Source organism: Thunnus thynnus, chromosome 14 (genome assembly GCF_963924715.1).
Source record: "Thunnus thynnus chromosome 14, fThuThy2.1, whole genome shotgun sequence".
Classification (NCBI taxonomy): domain Eukaryota; kingdom Metazoa; phylum Chordata; class Actinopteri; order Scombriformes; family Scombridae; genus Thunnus; species Thunnus thynnus.
The window spans coordinates 29,360,867-29,384,603 of NC_089530.1; the positions used below are offsets into that span (position 1 = coordinate 29,360,867).

At 37.8% G+C, this 23,737-nt stretch overlaps 1 protein-coding gene across 3 annotated transcripts; it reads right to left on the minus strand.

Annotated features, from left to right (window-relative positions):
• Positions 1-5,670: 5,670 nt before the first annotated feature.
• On the minus strand, positions 5,671-23,392 carry LOC137197445 (G-protein coupled receptor 4-like). Of its 3 annotated transcripts, none has more exons than XM_067610854.1 (4): positions 22,902-23,392; positions 21,038-21,239; positions 7,115-7,299; positions 5,671-6,980 (listed from the first exon to the last, which is right to left on the minus strand). In XM_067610854.1, the coding sequence occupies exons 2-4, from the start codon at positions 21,191-21,193 to the stop codon at positions 6,473-6,475; spliced, it is 849 nt and encodes a 282-aa protein (XP_067466955.1). In that variant the 5' UTR covers positions 21,194-21,239; positions 22,902-23,392; the 3' UTR covers positions 5,671-6,472. The 3 variants fall into 3 exon arrangements, with proteins under 3 accessions (XP_067466955.1, XP_067466956.1, XP_067466957.1); XM_067610855.1 differs by lacking the exons at positions 5,671-6,980; positions 7,115-7,299 and adding exons at positions 17,867-19,415; positions 19,550-19,734 and having other exon boundaries at positions 22,902-23,374; XM_067610856.1 differs by lacking the exons at positions 5,671-6,980; positions 7,115-7,299; positions 21,038-21,239; positions 22,902-23,392 and adding exons at positions 17,867-19,415; positions 19,550-19,734; positions 20,386-21,028.
• Between the last annotated feature and the right edge of the window lie 345 nt (positions 23,393-23,737).

The following is a 23,737-nucleotide window of genomic DNA, read 5'->3' on the forward strand; positions in this document are numbered from 1 at the left end:
TAACTAATTATGACACTTAATAGAATTATTAATATGAATTAACAAATACGGGGCACCACCTGGAAACCGGGACCAATAACCAAACAAGGTAGTCTCATAAAAGGAGTTCACTTAGAATGTTAATATCAGAGAGATATCAACATTCAAGGGTGAACAAAGAAGGGTTGAATTCGAGCTCTGACTCCTTCAATCAGCCACTTTTCACAATATGTTACACAATAATGACAAAAGAACTTCTCTTTAAAGATATAACAGTGTTTATTAAACTTAGCAAAATTAACAAAGTTAACAAATGCTTCTTGCAATAAACAACTATCCTAAAATCTAATCCTACCAAACAAACACAAACAGCTATGTACAGGGTTGGACACATGCAGGGGAATGCGTTTGTGCGTGTGTGTGCGTGCGACAAGATGGCGACGGGGCCTGACGTGATGACGTCGTCGGTCTGCAACGCGGACGTGACTATGGGAGGAAGTCACGTTGCGCGAGAACCGGATGGCAGAAGTATGGCGGTGTCTTGGTTAGACAGAAGCAAGATGGCGCCGTCTGGTGGACAGCGTCTTGCACTCACCCAATTCTGTGAAAAACACACATGTCTGATGGCGGATAAGGAAAGACAAAGCAAAGCTTTGTCCGATGTTATCTGACCATCAGATGTGCAAAAGATGTCAGTGCGTGTATGTGTGTGTGTGCGCGTGTGTATGTGTTAGTCAGAAGAGATGGAAGAAGGAGAGAAAGTGATCGTGAGGGGAAGAGAAGCGGTTCCTTTGTCCACAGACAGCGTGTGTACGGACGGCAGTCTGTAACGCACGTTGTCTGGTTTCTGACCGACAAAGCAACTTACTTTCTCCCCCACGATGGCACAAACACAGCAGTAGTCCCGAGCGGGACAAACACAAAACAGTCTAGCGTGGTGAACACAACTAAACAGGCAGCAAACTTAAAATACTCCTGAGAGTAAACGGAGAAAAATGGACTCGCCAGTCCGTCAACAACACAACAAACAATAGCAAAAGCTAAAAGCTAAATGCTAAACAACAGCAACTGATGCTGAAAAGAACACACAACTAACACTGCCTCTGCCCAGACTTATGCCTCTTACTTGGTCGCTTCAGAAAGCGAGCAGGGTTTGTGTGTAGTCCGTCTTTATGTCCGTCTTTGTCCTGGGCTCGGATGCAGATGGTGGCTATTCTTGCACGGTCGGCGAAGAGCACGGCAGCTGGCTCTCGGCGGCATGGCAGAAAAGCAAAGTCGACTCGGTGAAGAAGCGTTTCTTCCTTCTCAAGGGAATTTGAGGACACTGGTTGCAGCAGCGGTCTCTCTCGGATCCAGGAATGTGTTCGGGTGAACACGGGTGAAGTCTCGTCTAGTCCGGCGAGGGGAGTCTTCGATGAGGGGAAAACACGTGCGTGGAGTACCCCCTTTAGTCACGCTGACTCACAGGGGAACAAAAGTTACCCTTAGTTCAGTGACACGGGAAAGGTGTGTGCTTCAGGGCACGTTCAGTTTTTAAAGGGGCGGTGATGTCATGGCTGCGTCATCAGGACGCTCCGCTGTGCAGGAGCGTCTCCGCCAATGAGACTGTATGTTGACTGTTCCCTGCTGAGGTGTGAAAATCGCAAAGCATCCTTGGAAATGGAGTTTGCAATGGACTCCCATTGTCTGTAAGCAGCATTTTGGAGCTATACCTTTGTCTTGGGGGAAACAAAGGAACAAGCACCTCGTGGTCAGGCCTCACAGGTTACATGTAGGCCTTCTCTGTGTGACCTCTTGGTTTGAGGCCCAACAATGCAAAGCTGAGTTTTATAATATTTTCATTTGAAATGTTCAAAATTTTACTACTTACTTTACTTTAATGACAAAATTCAAACTCTCAAAGAGAAGATGAAACCACAACCACATCAAAATTACACTACAAAAAATGCCTGGTAAAAATAAACAAAGAGAATAAGGCAGAAAACAACTGACATCAACAGGAATGTTCTTTCTGCCAATAATATACTCCCAAGCATATATAGTATATTAGTGCAGTTTAAGATTATTTTGTAATTTGTTAAGTTTCAAGTGACATTAAATGTGTTTGGTGATAATTGTAACTTTTGTCATATTTAAATTGATGAACTCCCGACATTGAGTGTGATCTTCATTTTATCTGCACCTCAACATTGATGTTTCAGCACTGACTCATGCAACCACTGTGTCATTTCATGTTTCATGCTACCATCTAGTGGCCAAACATAAAACCATCTGTATAATCTCCTACATATGGAATAACTGGCAAGCTGCCAAGCCACATTGCTGATGGTGCAGTGCTGCACTGGCTTCATCCACTCATCTCCAAACTAACAACAATAACAGGTTGGACTCCTGATTCATTAGAAACGGTTTTGTACGGTGGCCCCTGAGGACAAAGCACATACAAGAGTGAATGCACAAACATTAATAAAAAAGCATGCTCCAAATCAAGAAATGCTACAAATACCAAAATATATATAAAAAAGGAAAAACACATGAAACAAGAAAAATGCTACAAAGCTAATCGCTACACCTGAAGTGCTCCAGGCTGCTGGGAGGATTTGGAGCGTGTTCTTCTTATTGTTTGTGCTTTCACTCTTGTATATGCTTTGTCCTTAGGGGCCACCGTAGTTTTGGACTACAGAACCAGGAAGAGAGTTCAAACAATTTTCCAGTTTGTGTTATTTTTGTTCCCACCCCTCATTCTGTGAAGACCCGCCCCTACTGTGCCTCTGATTGGCTCTGACCCTGATATTCTTACCCTAACCCTAACCATCTCACTCCTCTTCTGCATTATGTCTATGACCACTTCAGAGCACACAGTTATGCTCCGTGCGCACTCTAGATATGACAGTTTATATCTATGACTGCTTCAAAGGGCATGTTTTCACTCCATGCAGGCTCTACATTGGATGATTAAAGTCTCTAACCACTTTAGAGTGCATAGTTCTGCTCCCTGAGTGCTCTCGATCAGACAGTTCACGTCTCTGACAGATACATTTCATACTGGTTTATTATCCATGTGGATGCCCAGGTACTTGAAAGAGTCCAACTTTTTGTGTTGAGGGTGAGATGATGTTCATCACACCACTGTAAAAAAGTTCTGTATTTTGGACTTATACATCTGGTCCTGGACGTCAGCGTTATTTAGCATAAGGGAAATACTGTCTAGGGAAACACAACAAGGGAACTTTATATTAAAATTAAGATATCCACTTGATTTGATTAATTTGGATGGCTGGCACCTCTCTGTAGGTTCAGATAAACATTTGAATCCATTTTTGCACAAAAACATGTGCAGAAATCAATGACTGTGGATTTTGTCCCCCATTACTTACATTGAAAGCACATTAGGAAGGGATCTTCTAATGGTCAGTGTGAACAGGAGGAATGATTACAGCGAGCTATTTCAATGTTCATTTGAGCAACTGACTGTTGTTTTAAGACTTGAAAAAATGTGAACATATCCTTCAAGTAATATATGGGGTTATTAAATGTTACATGCTGAACTAAAATCAACAAACAATAGTCTGGTATAGGCCCTGGGATTCTCCAGGTGTTTAGTGACCATGTGCACTATACTAGTGATTACATCATCAGTTCCTCTGTGGTGTCTGTATGCAAATTGGTATGGGTCTAACTGTGGGCCTTCCTCAGACTGCAGGTTGGTCACCATAGTTATTTCCATACATTTCATCACTTCGGGGGTCAAAGCAGGTTTGATACATATTAGCATAACAATAGCATGCATAATAGATGATAATTAATTCTTGTCATATCTAAGTTAAATTCTTGTTTTTTCTTTTAATATTCAGCTCAACACTGATGTTAACAGACAGGAATATCACTCAAATAAACCTCACAATATTTTACTCAGAGCAAAAACTGCCATTTGTTAGTTTGATATTGGAAGAGTACGATGAAAGCCAACAATGGACGCTGGATATCTGTATTAGACACTGAAAAGGAATAAAACTGACATTTAGCAGCCTTGTGGCCTTTTACAGGATCATGGCTTTCAAAATAACCTCTTGACTTGTATGAGTGTCCTGTTGGATCTCTGCAGTGTCAGAGGGTTAGAAACTTTAAATCTGATAGTTATAAAAATCTGTCAGGCGGTCTGAGAGTAGCCCCGCTGTGGTCACCACGAAACAGCTAGGGTGAACCGACAGGGCGCACAGTTCGCTCACTCTCATAGCTGAGGTCAGCGCAAGCAGCAAAGCTGTTTTGAATGACAACGCCTTCAGAGAGGAGCGCTCCAGAGGCTCATAGGGATCAGTCACTAGGGCCGCGTGCACCACCGGCACATTCCACTGGGGGACAGAGACAGGTCTATAGCCAAAACTCTCAGGAGGAAACAGCTGCTGCATACACTTTAACAATGGCATGAGACAGCTGCCTTTTTTGGGTTGAACTTTTCCATGTATCTTATTTGTACATCACTTAGGATAACTCACTCCATGGCCATTTAACCTATACATCTAATCAGTTATATGAAGGTATCATTCAGGCTGGATGGAAATATGTCATGTAGCTCACATTAGTCTGTTGTGCTTGTGGCTTTTTATTATTATTTTTTTTTTCATATGAACAGACAATCAGGACTGTTTGTTGCTCTAAATGAGTTTTTATCCTTCAGGTTAGCCAAAACTTTTTCAGTTCTGCCATTGCAATGCACATAAAGTGTGCAGAGAAATTCAGTCACAGTAATGTCTAAAAAGTCAGAGAGAAAACTTTAAAATACAAGATTTCAGTTCCAAAGGTATCTGTGGACTAACCAAACAGGTATTTTGGGCTGGGGAGAGTAAAATGACAGATGTGTGCTCTGAATGGAGTTGAAATGACTCAATACTTGTTTTTTAAACTGTTCTTTAATCACATATGATTAAATACATTACAACTACTGTAATTTATCATCTTTTGTGTACACTATACAACTAATCAAGTAGTAACCTTAAGCTCTTAGCAATCATACGTTATCTTCTGAAAATGCATGTTTTTCTCTGTAAAGTGTCACCCTGCAGAAAGTCAAAGTATTTAAAGAGATTCTGGGAAATATGTTTTTGTTGGATCTCTGCTGTTGCAGTGTCAGCTGATTAATGCAACAGTTGGTAACCAACAAGTTTAAGAAGGGGGAAATGTACAGTAGGCCTCACTACTGTAACTTATATTCAAAAATATGATATAATTTCTGCCCCAAATTATTATCTAAAAAGTATGAGAACTTAACATGAATAAACATACGTTGCTGATTTGAAAAAAAGAAGCAAAATGCCTCCATAGTATTACACAACAGTAGAGTTGTGCTATATGATGATATATACAAAACAATTAGCAGAGATTTTGTTGATTTGTAGGGTTTAATTCACATAATTAGTAAAAAGGAAACATTCTCATTTTTGTCTAGAAACATATTTTTATAGAATTTCCAGAAAATTTACAATTTCTTATAAAAGTAATGCGTATAATAATACAAGATGTTATCAGTATTGCCAAGCCATAGCGTGCCGACCACAAAACCCCCCAAAATATAACTTATATTAAATAAAAAGAAATAAATCATATGTTGTTTAACTTTTATGCATAAAAATACCCCCACACACAATAATAGACATACATAGTTATAAGTAGGAAAAGGTAACATATTATAATGTGTATGAGAGGCTAAAGAAGAAGAAAGTCTATAGACTTGATATGATGATCTCCCTGTAGAAATAAGACGGAGTGGCAGCTATAATAACAGGGTGATCATGGTGTTGAACAGCTCAGTTGATCAACTAATAATATCTGGTTTGCTTCTTTGATTAAAGGGGACATAACATGCACATTTCCAGGTCTATAGTTTTATTCTGGGGCTCTACTGGAATATTTCTGCATGACTTACAGTTCAAAAAACTCCTTATTTATCTAATACTGCCCCTTTATGCAGCCCCTCAGTTCAGCCTCTGTCTGAAACAGGTCGTTTTAGCTCCTGTCTCTTTAAGGCCCCCCGTCGATGAGCCCCCCTGTTCTGATTGGCCAGCTCCAGGAAGCTGCCCCTTGGCAGACTTAAATTATGAATATAAATGACAGAAAATCACAAGAAGCATGCTATGTCCCCTTCAGAGGATAATAATGAGACATCAACTTAATGCACATTTGTTGAAGCCCTAACAGTGAACCAGAAAAAGTTAACATGCATGGACAAACATTTCCCACCAACCACTTCTCTCACAACATAATCAAAACAATGCTTCCTTTTCATCTACTTGTGATGGTCACACCACTGGCTGACAACAAACAGTCTTAGTAGTTTTGTTGTCATACATCAAACACTTTATTTATTTTTTGTTTGCTAGTTTAACTGTATTTTAGTTAACATTCAGACACATTACAGTTAACATCTGTTTTCTCCCTTTTCTTTCTCCCTCTTTCTCTGCCTGCATGGAGCTGACTGTGTACATGTTGTTGTCTTTCATACTGATGATCTGCTGTTATCATCACTGTCCATTCTGCAACAACACAGAGAGGCCAAAAGCTTGTCTATGACTCCTTTCCTCATGAAAACATACAGAATCAAGTCTGCAAGGGGACTGAATCTGAGAAGACTGAAAGTCAAGCCGCTGAAGGTATGATTATATCTGGCTTCTTCTACCAGGGACCAGATGATGTTGGGTAGAAACAGCAGTGTGTAGATGAGCAGCACCAGGACCAAAATTCCCACAATTCGTCGTTTTTCATCAGAGGAGACCGACATGGCAGCAAACAGCGATTTGAGGGTCCCACCCAGGAAGAATATGAGCAGTGGGAAAGGAACAAGGAGAAAGACAGCGAAAATGGTTTCTGAATCCTCAAACTCAACCCAGTAATAGTGAGGAAGGACAAAAACAAGAGGAAGGATCCAGACCACGACACAGACTACAAGAGAGATCTTGATGGTTCTTCTGAAGCGGTACCACAGTGGCCATGCAATGCCCAAATACCTGAAACACAAGATACACAGTCTATCATCAGATACAGAATATTCCTGACTTTAAGGAGATTCAGATTTATATGGTAATATAATGGTCATACACATGGAAGTAGCTAAAAACATACAGGATAAACAGATAGCTACCTTTCCAGGGCAATACAGACCATGAAGCCAACACTGGCCAGCACACTATAATAGTAAATATAAAAGAAGATTTCATCGATCTTCCAGTCAGGTTTTGCCACCTCAATTATCATGTAGCAGAACTGAAAGATGTCAGAGATGAGGAGGTTGATGATGAAGATTGGAGCAACATTGTTATTTTGCACCTGCAAGAAAATAATGGTAGAAATAAAAAAAGCAGTTGAAAACATTTTTTTTTTTTTCAATTTTCATTTAGGACCTTTGCACAAAATGTGCAAAAATACAAGTGGATGGAATTATAGGTAATAATAGATATGTCATTTTGCTCTGCCCAGCAATTGCAGTCAGAAACGTTCATGCATCGACCAATGTGTCATCAAATGTGACACACTGGCCAATCAATGTTACAAGACTCAACAAGAACATATATATATATATATATATATATATATATATATATATATGTATATATGGAACATATATTTATTGATTGTTTAAATCAAATCCCAAAATAATGAGCTCAAATAATGCTGTACAAATTGTCCTGACAAATCTTTTATGACAATTTCTTCTCTACAAGTTAATGATGCTGTTAACTTCACCTTAAGAGAAGCTGGAATGAAGCTACACATGTTAACTGCATGTGTTTAAGGTCCAAATAGTTTAAATTTATAGGTCATAACAAGACTTCCTTCCAAACCCCAAGCAGGATGAAGATTCTTTACAAACAGACTGTATGACAGACACATGACCTAAAATTAATAAATCTTAGTCATTAAGTACTCACCTGGGAATAAAGAGTGTAGATGGCCACTAGAGTCAAAGGAAGGCCAATACTAATGATTACGTATGTCATCACATACTCAGTATATGAGCCAAAATTATAGGAGTAGGTTTCATTCCTATAATCACAGTCAGTGCAGTTATGACCATTATATTGGGATGTGACATTGCTGTAATTATTGCTTTCCATCTGTGAGGTGTTGATGTTGAAATCCTCTTCTTCAGAGTGAAACCTGTTGTATAAGAGATCAGTTTATGTTTGTTACATTTTCTCCTAATAATATTCTTCAAGGCTGCAACTAACAATTGTTTTCATCACTGATTAAGCTGCTGATTATATTCTCGATTAAATGATTAACCTTTGAGTTTATAAAATGTAGTGTTTTATACACTGTAAAAAAATTACACCCACAATTTCTTTGAGCCTGCGGGGATGTCTTCAGCTTACTATTTGTTTCTCACCAACAATCCAAAGCCTGAAGATTTTTTAATGTACTGTTGCATATGACAAAGAAAAGGAGCAAATCATAATGTTTAAAAAGCTGAAACCAGAGAATATTTGGTCTTTTTGCTTGAAGAATGATTGAAACAATAATTTGAAAAAACAATAAAGCAATAAAGTAGCAATGAGAATAATCGACTAATCATTGAAGTTCTATATTTCATCAAAAAATAACTTGTCAGATAAGTCCTTGTGATGTATATCAATATTTTTACATGATGATGTGAGGTCATTACTACAGAATTTCATACAGTTCTTTCAGTAATTTAAGGTACAGAGACATTGGTCTAGGATGGTTTGTCTTCTGCACTTGACATCCCACCAGTTGAATAACTCTGTGCTCTCTGATTTTGGACAAGGAGGTTTGCATGTCTGACCAAACCATTTTATGAATCATCTGCATATTTTATATTTTGTTTACAGATTGTGCACTCTGACTATGTTTTGGAGTTAGCATGAAAATAAATTAGAGGAAACAACTGCAGGCTGGTACATTCACCATGTTTAACAACACTAACATACTGGTCATCCCTGTAGCGTACTAGTTAAGACTCATACCACAAAACTACAACATTTATGTCCAGTTTGATTCCAGCAGATCTTAGTTGCATGTCATCCCCATCTCTCTCTCTCTCTCCTCATTTCCTGTCTGACTCTACTGTCTCCTCTCAATAAAGGATAAAATGTACCAAATCACCAAAAATAACCAACAAATAAAACAAACAAACAAAAGAAACACTTATGGGATGGAATCATTAATTGACTGTAATTGATCTTGGTTTGTGTAACTCTATCCCTCTGTTAGACTTTTATTTTTTATCTTATTTTATTTCTTTTCATATCGTCACAGCAGAGGAAACTCTTTCATATCTCAACTGTCATAAAAACTGCAAATATCACTATAAATACCTCTAGGTGGATCAATGTTGACTCAGAACCTACAATAAATACAAGAAATACAGAAATATAATAAACAACATTTGTTTCTTCATTCTTCTTTATTTAGCTCATTTTATTTCATTCAATATAGTGAAAAGTTCTGAATGTTATTATCTTTTTAGTCATTTTCTTTTGTCTTTGTTACACAACTTTTACACATCAGAATTGTATTTATGGGAAAAAATGCAAATGAAATAAAACACAGTTGGTTTAACCACAGTATTCTGTACACCTACAGTCCAAAGCTGTCTGCTTGTCACAGTTTGCATACTCATTATCATGACTGTTTGCAGTTCTAATGTCATTTTTACAATCTCTACATACACAAGTGAAAAATGTCACAAAACTTACCTTGAAAGCTGCAAGACCACACCTGGATGAGTTCCCTACACAGAGGTTGATGTTTGGTCGTCTGCATCCAAACAGTCTACAGTAAATATGGTGAGTGAAAGAACTGAAACACATTTGTAATGAACTGATCTCAGATCACATCACTCTCCGATTGGCCAAAACCACACAGGATATGTAACATCCTCAAAGATGTCACATACAGGGTTGTGGTTTTATCTTCCTTTGAGAGTTTGAACTTTGTCATGAAAGTAACTTCATGTGAATATTTCCAATGAAAATACAAAATTCAGCTTTCATCATTTCCAGGAATTCCTGGAAGACATTTCTGAGCAGTGCCACTACCTTTATTCTCATTCGTCCCTGTTTCTATGTTTCTATATTATGTGTCTTAGTTTCCCTCAGTTTTATTATTCAAAATGCTGTATATTTTACTGTTTAATTTATGACACACAAATACTTGTTTTTCTCACATGTAAAATTTGTATAGAAGGGAAGAGAGGGAGAAACTTACTGGTTGGACAGCAGTAAACTGTCACTGTTTGCATGTTCATTTTCATGACTGTTTGCATCTCTGTTTTCTTGTTTTGCATCACTAAATTCACAGTTTTTATGTGCTACATTATACATAGAGTGACACCTTTATTGCTTCTACACTGTATGACAGCAAAACAAAAAAGTACAAAGGAAACGCACAAAATTTACCTTTGAAAGCTGCAGGATCTCAACCTGATTGAGTGGTGAGTATGAGACACAGGAGGTTCCTCTACTTAGACTTCTAAAGAAGAGAGAAGTTGTACTATTTCAAGGTTGTTGTGGTTGGCATTCTTGCTATAAAGCATGCAGGAGCATTAAAAAAGACATGAATATTAGGACAAAGGTTAGTCTCATTCACCTGGTGATTGTAAGTCCAATATTCACTCTCTTTTAGCTCTGTTTTTGCTCTCTACCAACTCCTGAGGGAAATATCTGGATCTTTAGCTGCTAAATGCTCCACTATGTTCACCAGCTAGTCTACAGCAACTGTCTGTTGGTGCTGAGCAGGTAGTGTACAGTGGGTTTTTAGGGCTTTTTCTCTGATAACAGCTGCCTGCTGTGGCTGAAAATGAAGCTATAAGAGTGCTGAGAGTGAACCAAGAGGGTGACAGATAAACAATGAGCTGAAACTCTCTATAAAGCTCCGTAAAGCTGAGAAGAGCTGCAGAGTAGCTGATAAGTAATGAATGAGTCGTTAGTATTCTATGCCGTTCAGTCTGGTTAATCAGACTTCAAAATAAAATTAATCTGAAATTTGCCCCCAAAAGTAGCCTTTGACAGACACACACACACACACACACACACACACACACACAGACACAGATACACATCTCCTGTTCCCCAGCTGTATATCAATATATATCTCATGCTTTATTTCTCACATTTCACACGGTTTTTTAGCATCTAATAATCTCTGTTCCTACAAAAAACCATTATTTCCACTATTACAATGTTCCCAAAAGTTTCGCACAAACATGCTGACAATGCGCAAAATGGAACTGGAGAAAACATGGAGGCATGGAGAGGAACGCAAAACCTGATCATGAAAACTCAACTCACAAATAAAAGTACTGTGAACACAGAATGAAAAGCAGCAGGAGTACTACTACTGCTATCATTACTACTACTACTACAACTAATAATGATAATTAAAGTAGGGAAATACAGCAGAACTAACATATGAATATATAAACATGTGTTCAAGAAGTTCCTGCTTAAAATTGTATTCATGCTACATAGTAAAATACCACAAAGCTTCCTGGTTACGTGCTGCTGTTCCACCACTATGATGTGTTAAATGTATCAGCGACTGCAGATTGTTATCTGCTTCTGAACAGCCCCTGTACAGCAGTAGAGAGAAGTACAACGTCTCTCTCTCTCTCTATATATATAGATGCATGAATGTTTCTGACTGCAATTGCTGAGCAGAGCAAGATGACATATTTATCATTACTTAGAATTCCATCCACTTGTATTTTTGCACATTTTGTGCAAAGGTCCTAAATGAAAATTGAAAAAAAAAATGTTTCCAGCTGCTTTTTTTTATTTCTACCATTGTTTTCTTGCAGGTGCAAAATAACAATGTTTCTCCAATTTACATCATCAACCTCCTCATCTCTGACATCATTCAGCTCTGCTACATGATCGTAAAAGTGACAGAACCTGTGGATTTGAAGATCTATCGAATCTTCTATAATATTTACTGCTTTGGTGTGCTGGCCAGTGTTGGCTTAATGGTCTGTATCGCCCTGGAAAGGTAGCTATCTGTCTATTCTGTATGTTTTTAGCTACTTCCATGTGTATGACCATTATATTACCATATAAATCTGAATCTCCTTAAAGTCAGGAATATTCTGTATCTGATGATAGACTGTGTATCTTGTGTTTCAGGTATTTGGTCATCGCATGGCCACTGTGGTACCATGTCAGAAAAACCATCAAGAGCTCTCTTGTGGTCTGTGTCGTGGTCTGGACCCTTCCTCTTGTACGTGTCCTTTCTGAGCATTTGTTGTTTGACTTTGATGTCCGCGATGCCATTTTTGGCGTCCTCCTCCTCGTTCCTTTCCCACTGCTCATATTCTTCTTTTATCAGCTGACACTGCAACAGCAGAGATCCAATAAAATTTCCCAGAATGTCTTTAAATACTTTGACTTTCGGCAGGGTGACACTTTATGAAGAAAAACATGCATTTTCAGAAGGTAATGTGTGATTGCTAAGAGCTTAAGGTTACTACTTGATAAGTTGTATATAGTATAGTGTACAAAAAAGATGTTAAATTATAGTTCAATCAAGAGAGACTCGGTTTCTTTAAGTGACAATAATTTCACTGAACATGCATAATGAGATGAAAATGTGTAAAATATTTGGCGATTAGACCCCATCGTGATGTCATCATATTTATAAGGGGGAGGTTAAGGCGAGAGTAGAATAGGATAATAGGAAAGAGAACTGAGAAACATGCAAACCAACGCAATATATCTCAGTCTTTGCCTTACCAGATGACAATGGATTTCTAGTAAAATATGCAATGGAAAAATTAGACAAGGAATAGCAGTATTAATAATAAGTTACACTGTTATATATTTAATATATGAGATAAATGAGCTGAAAGACCGAGAGTGAGCTTGGGATCACCATTACTATGTGGTGGGTGACTAGAGGTCCCGAAGACCATGAGCCTATGTGTGAGGTTCTGAAGACCCTGTTTTGCACGTGCATGTGAAGAGAAAAGTGAGAGGTCATGATAGACTGAAAGCAGAGTGACATGATGCCCAATAGGCTATACACACACGTGCCATGTGATAGAATGAGAAATGTCTTTTGTCATGCACATATGATGAGAATGTGAAAGTCTTTGATGTTATAAGAAGTGCGAATATACTAGCCATGATCAGCAATGAAAGTAGCTGAGAGACACCCATACACCGGGACACCACCACCAGTTATATGCATGACTTACCAAGATTAAGGCTTCAGAGAACTTTGATTGTGAGAACTGTGCTGAATGTAGGAGGTGTAGGCGGAGGACGACTACCATCCCAGTTGTTGCAGGGAGGCAGATGAAATGCCTTGTTGGCAGCAGAAGCAGCTGTACCTATCCTAAAAGAATGCCCTGAATAATGCTAACTTACATGAAAGACAGCAGCAGATGATAGACTATGATGAAGGTGTGCTGCTACTGCTATTGGACAGATGTGACTAGCTGATGTAAGCAACTGATATCTCGATTGACAGCCCTGGCAAAGACAACCAAGGAATAATGAGCAAAAATGTGTGAGATGTGAATGATATGAGATATAAAACTATGGCCTACGCATGCGAAGATAGTCTTCCTGACTGAACTTATCTAAAGCTCCATACATAGGAGAACAACAAGTGAATGAAGCAAAGATAATGTTTATTCTACCGGATGATAAGAGATGATTAAGTATAGAAGTAATAGATGCTACAGGAGATTTTGAGGCGAGGGGCGTTGCCCTGAGCAGCAGCAACACAAATCCCCAAAAATAAAGAGTGCAAGCCCCCATCGTTAAAAGAAATACACAGCTTAATGTTTTCCCCTACAAAATGCCTACTTACCAAGCAGGAGTGAAATGGGCCACATTTAATTATGAAGATGGTATATTTTGCTAAAACATGAAACATAATATTGGACATGACACGGAAAATAAATTCTTTTCAGCTAAAGAGATTCAAATCAACAGAGACAAACACCCCCTGTATTGACTAGGTCAGCACTGACCTGGAAAACTAACAATACTGAGTCATAGTTTAATATATGAAGAGTACTTTTGTTTAAATTGCTTAGACTGTAAAATATGAAATTAAAGGTAAGACAGAAATAATACTTAAATTTCAGGATTGAATGAATAAGAGTTGACAAAACACCCACCTAAGACTCATTAAGGTCGACAAAACGAGGTGTTAACATGTATGAATGAATCTCATAAACAGATATTAGCTGAAAGACTAAACCCAGACACCATTGTCACTGACAAAAACAGCTTGTAGAAGTATAGCTCCCCATAATGTGGAAGAGGAACACAGTTAGCAGTACATAGCTCCCTTGATAAAAGCATATTAAAGACTCCAGCTACGGAATAATCATACTCCCAACTCTGTACAAATACAGCTGCTGAGCTATTACCCTATGAGCAATGCTAATATGAGAAAGCTTTGATATGACTGAATGTACAGCTCTTGAAGCACAATACTTAACATAGCTATTGCTGAGACAGAGTGAGCTGACAGTGTCAGACCATATGAAGAATGATGCATTCACTGCTGATGAGCGTAGTTAATACACTGACAGTGATGCAGTCATGTACTGATGAACGTGCTGATACATTTGACTGATGAGTTTGCTTATTGAGAAACTAGTAAACTGTCCTCCTTAGTTGTAGTAATCACGATAGGCAGCTAGTCAAAGTCCACTGCAAAGTTACTAAAATGTTTGCTACGAGGAAGAATCTAAGAGCATGAGTATGGTCTGCTCTGACTAAATATAGATTAATGATAATCGAAAGGCTCAAAACCAATGAATGCTCATAGACAGGGTAGATGGGTACCCACTAGGGATGTGTAGAGGGCTCAGTATTTGTATTTGCGTCTGTATTTGTTGAGTCCCTTGGGAGCACTTTGTGTGTGTCAGCAGCTCAGCTTTATCTCTGGGGAACACCTCCAACTCCAGGAGTGATGTCCATATAAGAAAATGTGCTTCCTGTAGCAGGTGGATGTGACTCCCCTCGTTGAGACCTGCTGACAGACGTAACAGCAGAGCAGAGGAGAGACACTGAGATAGTGATGTAACTGACCTTAAAATATTTGTATGAAACAAATATAAATATATTTTTTTAAAAACTATTTGTGCTTTGCTGAATAAGATATTTGTATTTGGGCACACCCCTAGTAACTTAGTTAAATTTTGTGTACTGTATTGTAAAGTGTTGGTTGGAAGAAACAACTGCAGGCTGACACATCTCCATTTCTAACAACATTAACACATAACTTCTTCAATATAAATGTTATGACCAAACTTAACAGTTTGTGCTTCTCATTTATTAGCATTACATTCGAGTCACAGTCTGGTAATAATAAACAAAGAGAATAAGGCAGAAAACAACTGACATCAACAGGAATATTCTTTCTGCCAATAATATACTCCCAAGCATATATAGTATATCAGTCCAGTTTAAGATTATTTTGTAGTTTCTTAAGTTTTAAGTGGCATTAAATGTGTTTGGTAATTACCTAATTGTAACTTTTGTCATATTTAAATTGATGAACTCCCGACATTGAGTGTGATCTTCATTTTATCTGCACCTCAACATTGATGTTTCAGCACTGACTCATGCAACCACTGTGTCATTTCATGTTTCATGCTACCATCTAGTGGCCAAACATAAAACCATCTGTATAATCTCCTACATATGGAATAACTGGCAAGCTGCCAAGCCACATTGCTGATGGTGCAGTGCTGCACTGGCTTCATCCACTCATCTCCAAACTAACAACAATAACAGCTTTGACTCCTGATTCATTAGAAAGAGTTTTGTACGGTGGCCCCTAAGGACAAAGCACACACAAGTGTGAATGCAAACAAACATTAATAAAAAAGCATGCTCCAAATCAAGAAATGCTACAAATACATATAAAAAAGGAAAAACACATGAAACAAGAAAAATGCTACAAAGCTAATCGCTACACATGAAGTGGTCCAGGCTGCTAGGAGGATTTGGAGCATGTTCTTCTTATTGTTTGTGCTTTCACTCTTGTATATGCTTTGTCCTTAGGGGCCACCGTAGTTTTGGACGACAGAACCAGGAAGAGAGCTCAAACAATTTTCCAGTTTGTGTTATTTTTTTTTACTGTGGGCCTTCCTCAGACTGCAGGTTGCTCACCATAGTTATTTCCATACATTTCATCACTTCGGGGGTCAAAGCAGGTTTGATACATATTAGCATAACAATAGCATGCATCAAAGATGATAATTAATTCTTGTCATATCTAAGTTAAATTCTTGTTTTTTCTTTTAATATTCATCTCAACACTGATGTTAGCAGACAGGAATATCACTCAAATAAACCTCACAATATTTTACTCAGAGCAAAAACTGCCACTTGTTAGTTTGATATTGGAAGAGTACGATGAAAGCCAACAATGGACACTGGATATCTGTATTAGACACTGAAAAGGAATAAAACTGACATTTAGCAGCCTTGTGGCCTTTTACAGGATCATGGCTTTCAAAATAACCTCTTGACTTGTATGAGTGTCCTGTTGGATCTCTGCAGTGTCAGAGGGTTAGAAACTATAAATCTGATAGTTATAAAAATCAGTCAGGCAGTCTGAGAGTAGCCCCGCTGTGGTCACCACAAAACAGCTAGGGTGAACCGACAGGGCGCACAGTTCGCTCACTCTCATAGCTGAGGTCAGCGCAAGCGGCAAAGCTGTTTTGAATGACAACGCCTTCAGAGAGGAGCGCTCCAGAAGCTCATAGGGATCACTCACTAGGGCCTCGTGCACCACCGGCACTTTCCACTGGGGGGCAGAGACAGGTCTATAGCCAAAACTCTCATGACAGAAGGAAACAGCTGCTGCATACACTTTAACAATGGCATGAGACAGCTGCCTTTTTAGGGCTGAACTTTTCCATGTACCTTATTTGTACATCACTTAGGATAACTCACTCCATGGCCATTTAACCTATACATCTAATCAGTTATATGAAGGTATCATTCAGGCTGGATGGAAATATGTCATGTAGCTCACATTAGTCTGTTCTGCTTGTGGCTTTTTAGTTATTTTTTTCATATGAGCAGACAATCAGGACTGTTTGTTGCTCTAAATGAGTTTTTATCCTTCAGGTTAGCCAAAACTTTTTCAGTTCAGTTCATTGCAATGCACATAAATTGTGCAGAGAAATTCAATCACAATTATGCCTAAAAAGTCAGAGAGAAAACTTTAAAATACAAGATTTCAGTTCCAAAGGTATCTGTGGACTAATCAAACAGGTATTTTGGGCTGGGGAGAGTAAAATGACAGATGTGTGCTCTGAATGGAGTTGAAATGACTCAGTACTTGTTTTTTTAAACTGTTCTTTAATCACATATGATTAAATACATTACAACTACTGTAATTTATCATCTTTTGTGTACAATATACAACTTATCAAGTAGTAACCTTAAGCTCTTAGCAATCATATGTTATCTTCTGAAAATGCATGTTTTTCTCTATAAAGTGTCACCCTGCAGAAAGTCAAAGTATTTAAAGAGATTCTGGGAAATATGTTTTTGTTGGATCTCTGCTGTTGCAGTGTCAGCTGATTAGTGCAACAGTTGGTAATCAACAAGTTATAGAAGGGGGAAATGTACAATAGGCCTCACTACTGTAACTTATATTGAAAAATATGATATAATTTCTGCTCCACATTATTATCTAAAAAGTATGAGAACATAACATGAATAAACATACGTTGGTAATTTGAAAAAAAAGCAAAATGCCTCCATGGTATTACACAGCAGTAGAGTTGTGCTATATGATGATATACACAAGAAACAATCAGCAGAGATTTTGTTGATTTGTAGGGTTTAATTCACATAATTAGTAAAAAGGAAACATTCTTGTTTTTGACTAGAAACATATTTTTATAGAATTTCCAGAAAATTTACAATTTCTTATAAAAGTACTGTGTATAATAATATAAGATGTTATCAGTATTGCCAAGCCATAGCATGCCGACCACAAAACGCCCTAAAATATAACTTATATTAAATAAAAAGAAATAAATCATATGTTGTTTAACTTTTATGCATAAAATACCCCCCACACACAATAATAGACATATATAGTTATAAGTAGGGAAAAAGTAACATATTATAATGTGTATGAGAGGCTAAAGAAGAGGAAAGTCTATAGACTTGATATGACGATCTCCCTGTAGAAATAAGACAGAGTGGCAGCTATAATAACAGGGTGATCATGGTATTGAACAGCTCAGTTGATCAACTAATAATATCTGTTTTGCTTCTTTGATTAAAGGGGACATAACATGCACATTTCCAGGTCTATATTTTTATTCTGGGGCTCTACTGGAATATTTCTGCATGACCTACAGTTCAAAAAACTCCTTATTTATCTAATACTGCCCCTTTATGCAGCCCCTCAGTTCAGCCTCTGTCTGAAACAGGCTGTTTTAGCTCCTGTCTCTTTAAGGCCCCCCTCCTGATGAGCCCCCTCTGTTCTGATTGGCCAGCTCCAGGAAGCTGCTCCTTGGCAGACTTAAATTATGAATATAAATGACATAAAATCACAAAAAGCATGCTATGTCCCCTTCAAAGGATAATTAATAAGAGACATCAACTTAATGCACATTTGCTGAAGCCCTAACAATGAACCAGAAAAAGTTAACCTGCATGGACAAACATTTCCCACTAACCACTTCTCTCACAACATAATCAAAACAATGTTTCCTTTTCATCTACTTGTGATGGTCACACCACTGGCTGACAACAAACAGTGTTAGTAGTTTTCTTGTCATACAGCAAACACTTTATTTATTTCTTGTTTGCTAGTTTAAGTGCATTTTAGTTAACATTCAGACACATTACAGTTAACATCTGTTTTCTCCCTTTTCTTTCCCCCTCTTTCTCTGCCTGCATGGAGCTGACTGTGTGCATGTTGTTGTCTTTCATGCTGATGATCTGCTGTTATCATCACTGTCCATTCTGCAACAACACAGAGAGGCCAAAAGCTTGTCTATGGTCCCTTTCCTCATGAAAACATACAGAATCAAGTCTGCAAGAGGACTGAGCTGAAGAAACACGACAGTCAGGTAGTTGAAGGTAGGATTATAAATGGCTGTTTCCACCAGGATCAAGATGATGGTGGGTAGAAACAGCAGTGTGTAGATGAGCAGCACCAGGACCAAAATTCCCATAATTCGTCGTTTTTCATCAGAGGAGACCGAGATGGCAGCAGACAGCGATTTCAGGGTGCCACCCAGGAAGAATATGAGCAGCGGGAAAGGAACGAGGAGGAAGACAACGAAAATTTTGAGTGAAGATTCTAACCAGAAATAGAAAGGAAGAACAAAAACAAGAGGAAGTGTCCAGACCACAACACAGACAACAAGAGAGCTCTTGATGGTTCTTCTGACGTGGTACCACAGTGGCCATGCGATGAGCAAATACCTGAAACACAAGATACACAGTCTATCATCAGATACAGAATATTCCTGACTTTAAGGAGCTTCAGATTTATATGGTAATATAATGGTCATACACATGGAAGTAGCTAAAAACATACAGGATAGACAGATAGCTACCTTTCCAGGGCGATACAGACCATGAAGCCAACACTGGCCAGCACACTATAGTAGTAAATATAAAAGAAGATTTCTTCGATCTTCCCGTCAGGTTTTGCCACGTCGACGATCATGTAGCAGAGCTGAATGATGTCAGAGATGAGGAGGTTGATGATGTAGATTGGAGCAACATTGTTATTTTGCACCTGCAAGAAAACAATGGTAGTAATAAAAAAAGTAGCTGAAAACATTTTCTTTTTTTTTTCAATTTTCATTTAGAACCTTTGCACAAAATGTGCAAAAATACAAGTGGATGGAATTCTGCGTAGTGACATATATGTCATTTTGCTCTGCACAGCAATTGCAGTCAGAAGCATTCATGCATTGGTTAATGTGTCATCAAATATGACACATTGGCCAATCAATGTTACAAGTCTCAACAACCTCAAGAGTCTACAGCTATGCTAACTGTTCTGTGAGGCTGTACTTAGGCACAGTGGTCCATTGAGCTAAATGCTAATATGCTCACAATGACAATGACCATCTTAGTTTAGCGTGTTAGCATGCTAAAGACAGAGTGATAGATATTGATTGTCCTCATGAGGAAATTTGGTTAAACTGTGCATTATATGTGCCTCTAAAACATAGACATATAGATGCATACATACACATATATACAACGATTTCAAGCAGAGGAAAATACTTATATATATATCGTAATCTGATGATTAGTCTGCAATGGAATTTAAAACCGCTTTTTTGTCCTTTATATGCAACCAGATGGGAGCGGAGTGAAAAATTCTGATAAACCTGATGACAATTTCTTCTCTACAAGTTAATGATGCTGTTAACTTCACCTTAAGAGAAGCTGGAATGGAGCTACACATGTTAACTGCATGTGTTTAAGGTCCAAGTAGCTTAAATTTATAGGTCATTACAAGACTTCCTTCCAGCCCCCAAGCAGGATTGTGACAGCCCTCTCTCTTTTTCTCTTTGTCTCTCTTGCTTTCTTTCTCTCTTTCTCTCTTTATTTATCTGCCTCTAGTTCTCTCCAGTAACACTCTTGTTATTTTCTTCCAGGAGTGGTAGGCTAAGAGGTCTGTCATAGCTGATCGGCTGCACCAGAGGAGGGAGTGGCCCAAAGGATATAAAAGGACTGCTGGCCCAGGAGTCTCTCTCTTTCTTTTCAGCTGAACAGCAGCACCCCGTCCACATGGCTTTCACTTTAGATTATTTGTGTTGAACTTCTGTTCCTTTACTTTTACAGCCAACATTTCATGCATCCACACACCCACTTTACAACACTGATGCCTAACATTCCCATATTTAAGTATCAATTGTTATGTTTAGTTAAATAAATATCGTTTTGCACCGTTCATCAGTGTGTGGACTCTCTCCTTTGTTGCAAGCCCTGAGCCAGGTTTGTAACAGGATGAAGATTCTTTACAGACAGACTGTATGACAGACACATGACCTAAAATTAATAAATCTTAGTCATAAAGTACTCACCTGAGAATAAAGAGAGTAGATGGCCACTAGAGTCAAAGGAAGGCCGATACTAATGATTACGCATGTCACCACATACTCAATATCTGGTTTAATATTATTGGAATAGGAGGTGGAATTATAGTTGAATGTGACATTGCTGTAATTATTGCTTTCCATCTGTGAGGTGTTGATGTAGAAATCTTCCTCTTCTTCAGAGTGAAACCTGTTGTATGAGAGATCAGGTTATGGAGGTTTTTTAATATCTACATAACATTGTTAAGTGACATCACTAAATGTTCACACAAATACAGTGTATATTATAGCCACAAAAAAGGTGTCTTTGTTACATTTTCTCCTAATAATATTTCTTCAAGGCTGCAATTAACAATTATTTTCATCACAGATTAAGCTGCCGATTATTTTCCCGATTAAATGATTAACCTTTTAGTTTATAAAATGTAGTGTTTTATACACTGTAAAAATTGCACTCATGATTTCTTTGAGCCTGCGGGGATGTCTTCAGTTTACTGTTTTTTTCTCACCAACAATCCAAATCCTAAAGATTTTTTATGTACTGTTGCATATGACAAAGAAAAGGAGCAAATCATAATGTTTAAAAAGCTGAAACCAGAGAATATTTGGCCTTTTTGCTTGAAGAATGATTGAAACAATCATTTGAAAAAACAATAAAGCAATAAAGTAGCAATGAGAATAATCGACTATTCATTGAATTTCTATATTTCATCAAAAAATAACTTGTCAGATAATACAAGTCCTTGTGATGTATATCAATATTTTTACATGATGATGTGAGGTCATTACTACAGAATTTCATACAGTTATTTCAGTAATTTAAGGTACAGAGACATTGGTCTAGGATGGTTTGTCTTCTGCACTTGACATCCCACCAGTTGAATAACTCTGTGCTCTCTGATTTTGGACAAGGAGGTTTGTATGTCTGACCAAACCATTTTATGAATCATCTGCATATTTTATATTTTGTTTACAGATTGTGCACTCTGACTATGTTTTGGAGTTAGCATGAAAATAAATTAGAGGAAACAACTGCAGGCTGGTACATTCACCATGTTTAACAACACTAACATACTGGTCATCCCTGTAGCGTACTGGTTAAGACTCATACCACAAAACTACAACATTTATGTCCAGTTTGATTCCAGCAGATCTTAGTTGCATGTCATCCCCATCTCTCTCTCTCTCTCCTCATTTCCTGTCTGACTCTACTGTTTCCTCTCAATAAAGGATAAAATGTACCAAATCACCAAAAATAACCAACAAATAAAACAAACAAACAAAAGAAACACTTATGGGATGGAATCATTAATTGACTGTAATCTATCTTGGGTTGTGTAACTCTATCCCTCTGTTAGACTTTTATTTTTTATCTTATTTTATTTCTTTTCATATCGTCACAGCAGAGGAAACTCTTTTATATCTCAGCTGTCATCAAAACTGCAAATATCACTATAAATACCTCTATGTGGATCAATGTTGGCTCAGAACATACAGTAAATACAAGAAATACAGAAATATAATAAACAACATTTGTTTCTTCATTCTTCTTTATTTAGCTCATTTTATTTCATTCAAAATAGTGAAAAGTTCTGAATGTTATTATCTTTTTAGTCATTTTCTCACCTTTTTTTGTCTTTGTTACACAACTTTTACACATCAAAATATTATTTCCGGAAAAAAAACGCAAATGAAATAAAACACAGTTGGTTTAACCACAGTATTCTGTACACCTACAGTCCAAAGCTGTCTGCTTGTCACAGTTTGCATACTCATTATCATGACTGTTTGCAGTTCTAATGTCATTTTTACAATCTCTACATACACAAGTGAAAAATGTCACAAAACTTACCTTGAAAGCTGCAAGACCACACCTGGATGAGTTCCCTACACAGAGGTTGATGTTTGGTCGTCTGCATCCAAACAGTCTACAGTAAATATGGTGAGTGAAAGCACTGAAACACATTTGTAATTAACTGATCTCAGATCACATCACTCTCCGATTGGCCAAAACCACGCAGGATATGTAACATCCTCAAAGATGTCACATACAGGGTTGTGGTTTTATCTTCCTTTGAGAGTTTGAACTTTGTTGTGAAAGTAACTCAGAAAAATTTCAACATTTCAAATGAAAACATTACAAAACTCAGCTTTCATCACTTCTTCTCTATTTCTACTCGTCTTACTTTCCCACAGTTTTGTTTTTCAAAATACTGTATATTTTACTGTATATTTTATGACACACAAATACTTGTTTTTCTCACATGTCAAATTTGTATAGAGAGGAAGAGAGGGAGAAACTTACTGGTTGGACAGCAGTAAACTGTCACTGTTTGCATCTCTGTTTCCTTGTTTTGCATCACTAAATTCACAGTTTTTATGTGCTACATTATACATAGAGTGACACCATTATTGCGTCTACACTGTATGACAGCAAAACAAAAAAGAACAAAGGAAACACACAAAATTTACTTTTGAAAGCTGCAGGATCTCAACCTGATTGAGTAGTGAGTATGACACACAGGAGGTTCCTCTACTTAGACTTCTAAAGAAGAGAGAAGTTGTACTATTTCAAGGTTGTTGTGGTTGGCATTCTTACTATAAAGCATGCAGGAGCATTAAAAAAGACATGAATATTAGGACAAAGGTTAGTCTCATTCACCTGGTGGATGTAAGTCCAATATTCAC

Excerpts from the sequence above, each read along its gene's own strand:
- LOC137197445 (XM_067610854.1), bottom strand. The coding sequence starts at position 21,193 with ATGGAAAGCAATAATTACAGCAATGTCACATTCAACTATAATTCCACC. Across the intron at positions 7,300-21,037 it reads TCTACTCTCTTTATTCTCAG|GTGCAAAATAACAATGTTGC; the intron begins GTGAGTACTTTA and ends ATTTTCTTGCAG. Across the intron at positions 6,981-7,114 it reads GTCTGTATTGCCCTGGAAAG|GTATTTGGGCATTGCATGGC; the intron begins GTAGCTATCTGT and ends CTTGTGTTTCAG.